Raw genomic sequence first — 12,448 nt, forward strand, 5'->3', positions numbered from 1 at the left:
GCAGACCCACACGAATGTAGTCACCTGCTCTTTGACGCAGGGGCAAAGGAAACACAGTGAAGTAAAGACAGTCTCTTCACAGACGGCCCTGGAACAATAGGGGATCCACATACAAAAAGGAAAAGAAAGAATCTAGACAGTGGCTTTACACATTCCAACCAAAAAGTTAATTCAGAATAGATCTCAGAACTAAATTTAAAATGCAAAACTATGAAACTTCCAGATGGTAACAAGAGAAAATCAAGGTGACCTTGGGTTTGGTGGTAACTTTCTAAGATACATCAAGCCATGAAATAAAGCCATGAAATAAAAAATTGATACGTCAAACATTATGAAAAATAAATATTTCTTCCCTGCAAAATACACAGCCAAGAGAGGGGAAAAGACAAGCTACAGGCTAGAAAATGTTTTCAAAAGATATCTGACGAAGGGCTTGTATCCAAAATATACAAACTTCAACAATAAGAAAACAACTCAGTTTTAAAATGTGCAAGAAAAAAAAAAAGAGAAAAAAAAAATGTGCAAGAGATCTGAATGACACCCCACCAAAGATGTTATGTAGAAGGCAAATAAGCATGTGAAAAGATGCTTATTAAGGACTATCAATTAAAGCAACCAGGAGATACCACTAAACACTCAGCAGAATGTCTAAAATCCAAAACATTGCCAATGTGGTGTGACCACCACCCCACATGCAGGCAGGAGGGGCTGGGGAGGGAGGCAGTTCCCAGAGAGGCCAGCCCAGGGCCCCGCTCCCTGGTCCCCAGACCACACTCCCCAGGGAGGGGAATCTCTAAAGTGTCTCCCACTCCCAGACTTTGTGACAGCAAAGGCGTGGCTCTCAGCATGCCTTTAGGCTTTCAAATACCACCTAATTCCCAAACCTGAGAAGGCGCCTAGGATGGCGCCTCCAGGACGCGCAGTCCTCCCCAGGGACTCACGGCCCTTGGGATAAAAGCAGCCAAGGGCTTCGCCTGGCCCCTCCCCTCCTCTGCCCAGGAACGGCCTCAGGGCCTGGGAGCATCTGGAGGCTGGCTCAGATCGGGCCTTCATAGGCAAGGACCTCTGCCTTCCCCCAGGCGGGAAGATAGAGGCAGCAGTCCACGTCCTGACCTGCACCAGGAGGGCCGGAGCCCACGGCCCTGAGCACAGAAATCCTCCACGACTGGCTGAGAATGAGGGCCAAAGGGCAGGGATGGGGCAGAGGGCGGGGCTGTGGGCTGGAGACGAGGAGGGCAGGAGCAGAACGGATCTCGCAGGGAAGGGTGCCAATCTAACTTGGGGTGTTCCGAACTTATCCCATCAGCTTAACAAACATGGGAACCGATTACATTACAGTTCAGTCGCTCAGTCGTGTCCGACTCTTTGCAACCCCACGAATCGCAGCACACTTTAATTCATTATTTGTAAAATAACTTCACAAAGCACAAAGACTACAGAAGCATCATTACCCACAGATGACAGACAAATGTGTCCTTCTGCTCTGGCCTCCAGGGAAGGGGCCTCCAGGAACCCTGACTTCTCTTCTGCAGTGAGAGAGGTTCTTCAGCTGGGCAGACGCCACCCACTCCTGCAGGGACCCTCCTGCTGTGGGCCTGGGTCACAGCAAGGAGAAGCCATCGGAGCCCTCCCCCCCACCACCTGCACTTCCTTCTAGGGGGAGACCAGATGGTGAACAAGTAAAGAGGGGCAGGGGCACCGATTGGCACCCTCAGGTGAGGTGAGTGGCCAGGAGCAGTTTTAAGTGGGTGGAGGGTCTTCAATGAGCTCCAGAGGTCATGCTCCAGCGGAGGCTGAGGGGTCAGAAGACCCACCAGAAAGCCCAGGCCCGGTGCGCTCCAGCTGCGGGGGCTCCAGCACCCCCAGAGGCCCCCGAGCACACCAGCAGCACCAGGCAGGCCTGGGGTGCCCTGCACAGTGGCCCTGGGCCCATGCCCATCCCTGAGGGACAGCTGTGCAGCCCTTGGCCCTGGGCAGCTCAGGGCTGGGGCTCCCTCACTCTCCACCCAGCTGGCAGGAATCCAGCCCTCTCGGGGGCCCTGAGGCTGGACGACCAGGGTGGACACTGGTGGAGGGCACCAGTGCATCATGTGTGTGTGTGTGTGAGTGTGTGTGTAAGTGTGTGTGTGTGAGAGAGTGTGTGTGTGTCTGTGTGTGAGTTTGAGTGTGTGAGAGTGTGTGTGTGTGAGTGTGTGTTGTCACTTCAGTTGTGTCCAACTCTGTGACCCCATGGGCTACAGCCCACCAGGCTCCTCTGCCCATAGGATTTCCCAGGCATGAATACTGGAGTGGGTTGCCATTTTCTTCTGCAGGGGATCTTCCCAACCCAGGGATCTAACCCGCATCTCTTACGTCTCCCACATTGCCAGCCAGGTCCTTTACCACTAGAGCCACCTGGGGAGCCCAGTCCATCACGCTGCCTGAATGAAAAGAAACAATAGCCTCCCTGTCAGGCCCTATTTTCAGCACTGGAGACACACCAACTCCTTTAGTACTCAAAGGGCTCCATGGGATCACACTCTCACAATCCCCACATAGTGATGAAGACACAGAGGTTCAGAGTGGCCACATGACCTGCATAAGTCACTCTGACAGACAGTTGCATCCAGACTCCCAGCTTCAGAGTCAGCTTTAATTCCACGCATGCTCCCAGGATACATCCTGATGAGCTGCCAGGCCAGACCAGGCCCCTCACTGAGCCTCTGGGCCCCGGAGGATCTTGTGCAGCTTATCCACTCAGAGGCCTCACCAAGCCCCCTCCGTCTGAGGCCCGCAGTTTCCACCACCTGGCCCCCAGGAGGGTGTGAGACCTGGTGGTGCGCGCTGAGGCTCCCCAAAGTGAGGCACACCCGCACACTGACCCAAACAGCCCCTACAGGCTGCCAGGCTTCCGCAGAGATTTGCACCCTGTTTCTCTGGGTTCTCCCCTTCCTGGACAACCTCCCCAGCCTCCACTGAGGGACAGCTCGCCGGCTGCAGGCATTAGCAGCAGAGAGAAATCCAAAGTGCGAGACGGCCCGCTCCTTCCTGACAAGGGCCGTCAGCCCCAAGGCCCAGACCAAGCAGGGGCTCAAGCCCCAGAGGAGCTCCTGAGGCCGGGGTGGGCGCTGCCTCCCTGGCCTGCCCAAGGGCCCTACACACGGTGAGATCGGGGTGCCATTTCCAGGGCAGAGAGGCCCCAGGGCCTCATGTCCGCCACACCCCCTTCCGCAGAGCCTCCTTGACATCCTCGTTCCTCAAGGTGTAGATGAAGGGGTTCAGCACCGGGGTGACGGTGGTGCTGAGCACGGTGACAGCCTTGGTCAGGTCCAGCGAGCTCTCCACCAAGGTCCTCACGTGCAGGAAGACAGTTGGGCCATACCAGATGAGGACCACCGCGAGGTGGGAGGAGCAGGCGGAGAAGGCCCGGGGCCGGCCCTGCAGCGAGGGCGTCCTGACGACGGCGACCACGATGTGGGCGTAGGAGACCAGCGTGATGACGCCCAGCGTGATGACATGACAGACCAGCGTGATGACGCCCAGCGTGGTGACGTCGTAGACCAGCGTGATGACGCGAAAGCCCAGGATGACGCAGAAGGCAGCATGATCCAGGGCGGGATGTCCCAGAAGTGGTTGAGGACCCGTGAGCCACAGAAGAAAAGGTGGCTGATGAGGGCCGTGGGCACGATGATGGCCGAGAAGCCGCAGAGCCAGGAGCCCAGGGCCAGGTGGCCAGAGAACCCGGGCGTCATGAAGCTGCCGTAGCGCAGCGGCAGGCAGACGGCTAGGTAGCAGTCATAGGCCATGGCGGCCAGCAGGAAGTCCTCGGTGCAGCCCAGAGAGAAGACGAAGTGCATCTGCACAGCGCAGCCTGAGAAGGAGATGGCTCCGCTGCGTGAGGTAAAGACGGCCAGCGTCTTGGGCATGCAGGCCGTGGTGAACCAGATCTCCAGGAAGGAGAGGTTGCAGAGGAAAAAGTACATGGGCGTCTGCAGGCGCCGGTGTGCCCCGACCAGCGAGAGGATGGCCAGGTTCCCGGCCACCGTGAGCACGTACGTGAGCAGGAAGAGCTCCACGTGGAGGCCCCGGGCCCCGGGAAGCCCAGCAAGATGAACGGGCCCCCAGCGGACAGGTTCTAGCTGCGGCCCCAGGCCATGACACCCATCAGGACACAGGCCCCGTGAGGCCAGCAAGAGGGACCGGCAGCCAGAAGCCCTCCGGGGGGCTTTGGAGAAGAGGCCCCCTCCCCGCTCTCTGGCTCTCCTCACGTTGCCCTCTAACCCCAGGGCCCCAGACTGGCCTGGGACAGTGGACGGGAAGCACCCGCTGCAGCAGAGCAGCCCAGAGCGCTGCGTGGACTCGGGTCCGGCCGTTTGTCACCTGCTGGCCGAGGAGGATCCTGGTCTAGATCCCTTCCTTGGGGCTGTCCTTATTCTAGACTCCTCGTGGGGGTGGGGGGTATTTCCTTATTCTAGAGCTTTTCACAAATGAAATTACGTATGGCCCAATTTGGGACATTTTTATCCAACAAAGCGGATTATTCCTAGTAAAGCATTCCTATCGCGATGTGCCATGAAACCGCCCCGGTCCCCGAGGATGACCACCTCAGAGGCACCCCGGGGGAGCTGCTCTACCCACCAGAGGGGGAAAGCCAGGAGGCAGATGGCTGCCACCAGCGCTGCTCTGGCCGCAGCCGAGGTCGCTGGGTGGGGCAGGAGACCCACTGGAGAAGCTCTCAGTCCCTCGGTGCCGCCCACCACTTCTCGGAACCCTTGGTGGGCTTCGACCCCACCGACAAGAGCCCAGAGTCCAGAACCGGCGGCCACCGCACGGCAGGCAGGGCGGGGCAGGTTGAGGTCTACGCGTCCACGTGCTGGACCACTGGGCACGGGGCTCCCGAGGTGGTGCCCACCGTCCTTGCCCCTGCGCGTCACACACTTGCCCCACACACACGTGGGCACCGCGTACTCTCAGAAGCCTGGTCCTGGACCAGCTTTCTGCTCCTGGAGCACTGGAGTTCCTGGAGCACTAGTCCCGTTCCTGATGGACTTGGGGTCCCTTGGTGTTTCACAGTGACTGCCCTGCTCACACCAGAGTCTGGGCATAGATCAGGAACCGGTCTAGGAGTCCTGCCCAAGTCCCCTTTTAATAACCTTTAAATAACCCCTTGGAGTTGAGCAGGGAAAGGGCGTCCACCCCAGCCACCTTATAAATAGCAGGTTCTGGCTCCCTGCTCTCTGTCTACTGTCACTGGTGACCTGGGCAGGAAGGCGCTCACTGCCTCTGTTCTGGGATCTGAGAGCAAGAAACCCTGTGCCACAGCCCTGACACGCTTGGCTGTGACCCACTCCCAGCCCCACAGTGAAGCCAGGGCAGCTGACCTTAATCAGAGCCCAGCAAGATGGCCCACATTCCAGACACATCCAGAGATATGCCCTAGAGCCCTGTGGTGGTGTCCAGACAAAAGCAAACCTCAGAGGCTCTGCATCTGTGTGGACGAGGCCGGCACACCCACCAGGTCCCAGGAGGGGACCCCTTGGGCCATGTCCTGGCAAGACAGCGACCCCATCCCAGACGCCAACTCCTGGGGGCCAGAGTGCTCCTTGCGGCTGTCTGCTGGACCCCTGGGTGGGCACAGACCCCTGTGGGCTGCAGCAGGGCCTGTACCCCCTGCACTGCTCACAAGCCCAGGCCCCGCAACCCGCAGGGAGCACAGAACTGCACAGAATTGGCAAGCCTGCCCTGCCTGGAGCTCTAAGAATCCTCCAGCCTGAATTTCTGAATGTCCCATGACTTGTGGGTGGCTACTGCTGTGCCCTGGAGGTGAAGACACAGGGCTGCTCTCCCGTGTGTGCACATGCGCACATGCGTGTGTGTGTGTGCCTGGGAGTGTGCGTGCACACGGTGAGGACACCCAGAGCCTTCAGAGTCCGCCTCGTTTCAAGGGTCTCCTGAAGCTGAGAAGGTGGGACTAAATGAGAGTCTCACTCTGAGTCCACCACAGGGGAGGGGGACTAAATGGGGGCTGCACTATGAGCCCACCATGGGGAAGGGGGGCGTCTCCCTGCAGATCAGCTCATGGGGACATGGCATGATGAGGGGTCACTCACCTGGGGTCTGAGCAGGCTCCAGGACACATCCCCCTGAAGCCACCTGGAGACCAGAAGGCTAAGCATGGGCCCCCGAGAACTTTCCAGGTGGGGCCATGCCCATGGGGGCTGCCTCTTGCTGGCTGAAGACCCCCTGTTGGCTGAGCCACCTGACTCTGCTGCCCACCTCCTCTGTAGATGTGGCCAGAGGAATGGGGTCACAGGCTACTCTGGGCCCCCAGGGAGCAGCCAAACCATTCATGCTGCCCCAGCAGGTTCACGGCAGTGGCCAGAAGGAGATCTCAGGTGCTAGGGAAGGTGCCCTGGCCTGCCACCCACACTGGACGCTCACACCCCTGACTCTGGTCACTCAGGGTGGCCAGCACTGGCTCAGCCTTGGGGGAAGGAAGCAGAGGCGCCCCTGCCATCATGCTGCTCCTCAGGCTGCCGGACTCGACTCATCGCAGCCGCAGGCACCTGCCGCCCCAGCTCTTCCAGGGCAGCATCTCCCCTGCACCCCGCTGGGCATCAGCAGGGCCGCTGGTACTCTGGCACACGGCCCAGGAAGCGGAGGCACCCGGGTGAGAAGGGTGTCCTCCATGGCGCCCTGGCTGCCACCACCAGCAGGGAGAGCCAAGCCCAGAGGCAGCCCTCTCGCTCTCAGATGCTTCTGCCCTCCCTCTGGCCTCCCTGGGGCTCAGGCCTGCAAGGACCCTCTTGCCAATTACTCAGGAGCAAGATCCTGGCCCCGGGCGCTGGGGCGGCCTGGGAGTGGTCCGCGGGGCTCTGGGGGGGCCTGGGGGTGGTCCCCGGTGGCACCCAGCGTCCTGAGGGGCCTCCTGCCCTTGGGGTCCTCCCGGGAGCCGCTTCCTGCCTGGAGCCCCACCGTGTCTGCTGCAGGGCCAGCACCCTGAGGGGCACAGTAGACCCTGGTGCTCTTGGCAGATGCTCGGTATCTCAGTTTCCTCTCTGGAAATGGGTGAGGACACCCCACAGTTTGATAGGCAACCCACAGGCAGCCCCACCTCCACCACTGCCCAAGCCTTCCAGGAAGAGCCGCTCCAACAAGACCCCAGCTGGAGACTGCTTCATGCTCCCCGAGGCAGGGACCCCAGCCCAGCGAGGACAGGAGGAAGCTGTGGCTGGAAGGAGGAACCGCCGTGGACCAGGCGGGAGAGCCCACCCTGGGGCTCTGTGAGCACGTGCGGGGTGCACCTGGGGTGTGTGGGGTCGGCCACAGGCAGGCTGTGTGCTGTTAGTCACCAGGGGCCTGAGCCCCAGAGGTGGGGACACTGCTTCCAGGGGCAGTGTGCTCCCACCCCCAGTATGCCCCCCTGCCGTCGGCACCTGGCAGGTGGGCAGCAGCCAGAGGGGCTCTGATGGGACCACTGACCTCAGCCACCCATGCTCAGCCTCAAGTGTCATCCGCCCTGGGGACTCCAGCAGCACCATGTCTGTCACAAAGATGTCTGTCTGTCCCTAATTGGAAGCTCATTAAAAGCTGGCAGCAGGCTCCCCGGGTGGGAGCGTGGCCTCGTCAACTGGCACCATGCAGGGCTGCCACCTTGTCTAACAGAACAAGAGGGCCACTTTCCGTTTGCTTCAATAAACCAAACTTTCCCCAAGCCTACCCAACTCGAGGAGTTTGGAAGGTGCAGAAGAAAGGCTTCTCAAAGCACAGGTGAGTGTGAAGATGAGGTGTGTCACGCGTGCCCACCCTTGTGTTTTTGTTTTCCCCCGTCCACTTTCAGGGCTCATGTTAGAGAAACACTGCTGAATTCTCATTCTTTCTTTTTTTTTTTTTTTAAATTGAGGTATATGATTGACAAACAAAGCAGCCATACATGTGTGACGGACACATCTTGATGAGTCTGGAGATGACCGTCCACCTGTGAAACATTCCCCATTGCCTCTAAAAGTCCCCGCGCTGTTTGTGTGATGAAACATTCGACATAAGATGCACCTCCTGCGTCACAACTTACACCACACACGGCCCACGTTTCGCGAGCTCACTGCCCTCTCTTCCCTCAACTACTCCAGGTCCGAAGATCGGACTTCCCATTCCTCTTATTGTAACTAAAGCCCTTGGAAACACACGTCGACCAGAAGTATTTGCCTATATTTCTGAATAACTTCCTTATGATGAAGAAGTGTACTTCAAATCCATAATCTCCACTGACAAGACCACTCAAGAGGTGACAAGGCCCAGCAGGATTATCTCCAGAAAGGCCGCCCCTGATGCTGGGCTGGGTGCCCCCAGGTCCTCTGCAGGTCTGGCCCCCACTGTGGTCTGGTGACCAGCGCCGCCTTCTCCATGATGGGGCCCTGGTCTGGCCCAGCCGCCCCTGCACTGGGAGTGAATGTGAGGCGGTGCGGAAGAAGCTGAGGGCCCGTGAGCGTGGCTCATCCTAGTGGCCTGTAATAATGAAGCATGTCCTGCAGCAGCGTGTTTAGAAGAAGAAAAGTGAGAGCGCTGACTGAGGGTTAGAATGGGGCTTGTCCTGACCGCGTTCCGCTGCGTCGCTGACGTGACGGCAACCGGACGCCACGCGGGCACCGGGAGACACGCGGCCTCTCACGGTGTCAGGGCTTGTCCTGACCGCATCCGCTGTGTCGCTGACGTGATGACAATCGGACGCCACGCGGGCACCGGAAGACACGCGGGTCTCTCACGGTGTCAGAGCCCGGTCTGGGGTCTGGACCTCTCACCCAGTGAGGGTGGAGGGGGTGGCCATGGTTAGTAAAGAGCCGAGAGAGGAGGAGTTTGTGCAGACACTCTGCTTTTGTGGGGGGAGGGGTCTGCCAGTCTGGTTGGAACTCTGGAGTGGGGGGCAGGGAGAGCCTTGGAGCAGGGAGCTGGGGGGAGGAGTGGCCTCGAGTTCACCAGGGAAGGGGGGTGGCAGCTCTTCTGGGCTGATGTACCCCCGGGGGGCACCAGAACCCCCAAGAAGACACCCCAGGACATCCTGGGGACGCATCGGGGTCCATAGAGGAGCCTGGGAAGACCAGGAAGGGGCCCAAGGGCCCCAACCCACTGCCAGACCCAAAAGCAGCACAAAGCTGGCTCCCAGGTGCCCCCGCAACATGTCCCCACCCCTCACTGCACCCTGAACTGAGGAAGAAGAAATCAGGTCATGCGTGAGGTTCCTGTGGCTGCTGCAAAAAACTGCCACTGAGCGTGGTCTAGAGGCGGAGCAGCGGCAAAGAGACCGCCTGCCCGTGCGGGAGGTGCAGGAGACGTGCGCTCCATCCCCAGGTCCGGAAGAGCCCTGCAGGAGGGCACGGCGACCCACGCCAGTATTCTTGCCTGGAGAGTCCCATGGACAGAGGAGCCTGGAGGGCTACAGTCCATGGGGTCGCAAAGAGTCAGACACGCTGAAGTGACTTAGCACACGTATACCCGCAAGTGGACGAGAACAACACAAATTTGTTTTCTTACGCTCTACACCTTAGACGTTCCAGGCAGGTCTCTCTGGGCTAAATTCCAGGGACCAGAATATCTGGTTCCTTCTGGAGGCTCTGGGGGAGAGTGCTTTCCTCACCTCTTCCCTGAAGGCTGCTGCATTCCTGGGCTTGTGGCCCCTCCTCCTTTCCAAAGCCAGTCCGTCAGCATCTCACTGACACTCTCCTATGGTCGTGTCTCCCCCAGCCCCCTTCCACCTTTAAGGGCCCTGTGATGACACAGAGCCCACTCGGGCCGTCCAGGGACTCGCGGCTCCAGCTGCCCTCGTCCGAGTGCCGCAGCACTCTCACAGGTTCCGGGAGGATGATGTGGACGCTGTCGGGGAGGGGGTGCGCTTCTGTGCTGACCACAGAACGCCCACCTGCCCCACACCCCCCGTGGCTGTCCTGTCCAGACAGTCTGCCTCCCAGGACAGTCTGCTCTGCAGCCCAAAGTGACAGGAGGCCGCCCCTTACCTGACAGTCGTCTGCAAAGTCAGCGATTTGGAAACGTCTCCGTCTGAATGCATTTTAAGGAACAGTTGGAGACAAAGGACAGCCATGTTTTACTTGTGACAGGCAGTTGTAATGAAAATCTTTAAGCAGTCATCCAAAAAATAATTCTGCATCATAATTGCTATTACGTGTTTCCACATTACTGTATGATCATTGGTTTTATTTTTCAAAGTGATACATAAGTTTATGCTTTTTAGGGAATTTTAACTGCAAAGAAGTATATACAGAGTCTAAGTCCCACTGTACCCCCAGACGTCACTGCTTAAGATAGTCTCGTGAGGAACTCGCCTGACATTCTTCATGGATGTTTTGTTTTATCACGATGTGCTCACACCGCCTAGGACATGCTTCCACGCCCTGCTCGTGACTTGCCTCTGTCTGCATCCCTGCCCAGGCAAGCGCCCTCCACCTGGATCCCATCATCGGGTGTGGGGGCTGCTTCCAATTTGTCTGATTGCAAACGTGAAGTCCTGTGTGTGTCTCCTTGTAAAGTCATGTAAGACATGGACTCCCGGGTCAAAAATAATGATGCCACCACCTGCCCTTTTAAAGATTCTGCAGCACAGCATTTCTTTCCAATGCTGACATCCTGGTAAAGTTGATGGATAAACCACATTTCAGTCAAGCCCCTGTTCTGTCAGACTCATTCTCCTTCTCTAAGAGGAGTCACTGCTGAGTGCGCAGTGTGAGAGCAAAGCGCGACTCAGTGGGAGGGGCAACGGGGCGGGGGAGGTGGCGGTCGCCTGTGACAGGTGTGCCCACCCCTGGAGGTGCTGGAAAGTAGATAAAACTGGAAAGTGGCTGTTAAAAAGATGCCAGAAATAATGTCACTCACCAGACACATGAACTTTAGATAGAACTTCCTCCATGGAAATGGAAAGTCCCTGAATGTGCCCTGAAGAGGCAAAATGTGAAAACACACAATAGAAGTTTTAAACTCAAAGGTGCTGAAACCATATGTAACTTGTGATAATATTGCTTTTAACTGTGTCTTTTAGGTTATTAATCATTGGGAATATTGATCACTAGAGTAACTGGTATGAATCTAGTGTGGGCAGATATCATCCACGTGAGTATGTTTATGTATGTGCTTCAGCTTTAGTTTAGTTTGGGGGAAATTCATTTTAAGTGAAGTAATTTATGGTGCATCGGGGCAGACCTGCACGTGTGTGAGACGGTCCATCCGTAACCGTGTCTGGTCCAGCCCACCCCGACTGCAGACGGTGTGCGTGTGTCGTGACTGCCCCCACACGGCGCTTGAGTCACAGGTGTGAGTGTCTGTGTGTGGCAGTGCGTGTGCACATCTCACAGCATCAGTCGTCGGGATCTGCCCTCTCCCTGGCCACTCAGGGCCCCGCCAGGAAAACCCTCTCAGCAGGCAGAGTGACGCTGTCCGTGGTGCTGGCCACTCTGCTAACCAGCGCTGACCGAGCACCTCCCAGCCACCTTCGAGGCCCCACGGCCCCCTCAGGGCCCAGGACAACCAGGCTTCCATCTCGCCTCAGGGTACACCTGGGCTCCTGTGGGTTGGCTCACACCTGGGAACCCACATATGGTTGTCCCACACCCAGATTCCTCCTCAGTTTCTGAGCCTGGTTCTGACAGAACCAAACTCTGGTCCAGCCCCATCTTACTCTGCTGATCTTCTGCCTGAAAACCTCAAAAAATATGAACCTCATTCTGTGACCTCCAGCTGCCTAAAGCCAGACGTCTCCCTCAAGATGCTGTGTGGCTTAGCAAGCAATGGCCAGGGGTGAGGAGGCTGGGTTTCTTCCAGACTGGGTGGTCCTGGGCCTCCCCTCCCTGAGCCCAGCCTCTCCCCTGGGACTTCCAGGTAGGGATGGGGAGGAAGGGACAGAGGGAGAAGGACAGGAGGGAGGCCCATTGCCTTTATGGACAGCAGTGTATTAAAGACAAAATCTGGGGTCAGGCAGGCTCCAGCTGTGGAGAAGATGGGGCCTGGAAACTGCAAGTTTTACAAAGAAGTGAAAGACTCGAAACAGAAACTGACTAGACTCAGCACAAAAGATGTGCCCGGGCATAGAGGGTGTCCACGCCTTAACTACCTGGGCATGGAGGGCGTCACACCTCAGCTACCTGGGCATGGAGGGCGTCCGTGCCTCAGCTACCTGGGCATGGAGGGCGTCCGCGCCTCAGCTACCTGGGCATGGAGGGCGTCCGTGCCTTAACTACTCATTCACAAGTATGATTCAAACACAGAACCTGAGAAACACAGTCAGGCATTCAGAGAATGTTACGTAGAACAGAGGCAGCTGCGCAGATAACAGAGAACAGAAAGCACTCTTCAAATACTAGAAAACTGATGTGGGATGAGTGCCTACCTCCAACCATGCCCAACGATAAAGTCCAGATACAAAATTTTGTGAAAGATGGAAATCTTTGAAAATGAAAACACAGCATGC

The 12,448-nt window shown here is 57.6% G+C and overlaps 2 protein-coding genes and 1 long non-coding RNA gene across 3 annotated transcripts in view; all 3 read right to left on the reverse strand.

Annotated features, from left to right (window-relative positions):
- Positions 1–12,448, reverse strand: part of LOC106700651 (uncharacterized) — a 194,254-nt gene that overhangs the window by 60,069 nt on the left and 121,737 nt on the right. The window lies entirely within an intron of this gene.
- The window catches only part of LOC138985829 (uncharacterized), a 55,973-nt gene that overhangs the window by 28,485 nt on the left and 15,040 nt on the right, over positions 1–12,448 (reverse strand). The gene's annotated exons all lie outside the window — the stretch shown is intronic.
- LOC102280282 (olfactory receptor 287-like) lies at positions 3,187–4,135 on the reverse strand. Its single transcript, XM_070363235.1, is given in 3 exon segments — positions 3,187–3,518; positions 3,575–4,066; positions 4,069–4,135. Coding segments are annotated over 3 exon segments (891 nt in total).

Source organism: Bos mutus, chromosome 26, assembly GCF_027580195.1.
Source record: "Bos mutus isolate GX-2022 chromosome 26, NWIPB_WYAK_1.1, whole genome shotgun sequence".
NCBI classification, from domain to species: domain Eukaryota; kingdom Metazoa; phylum Chordata; class Mammalia; order Artiodactyla; family Bovidae; genus Bos; species Bos mutus.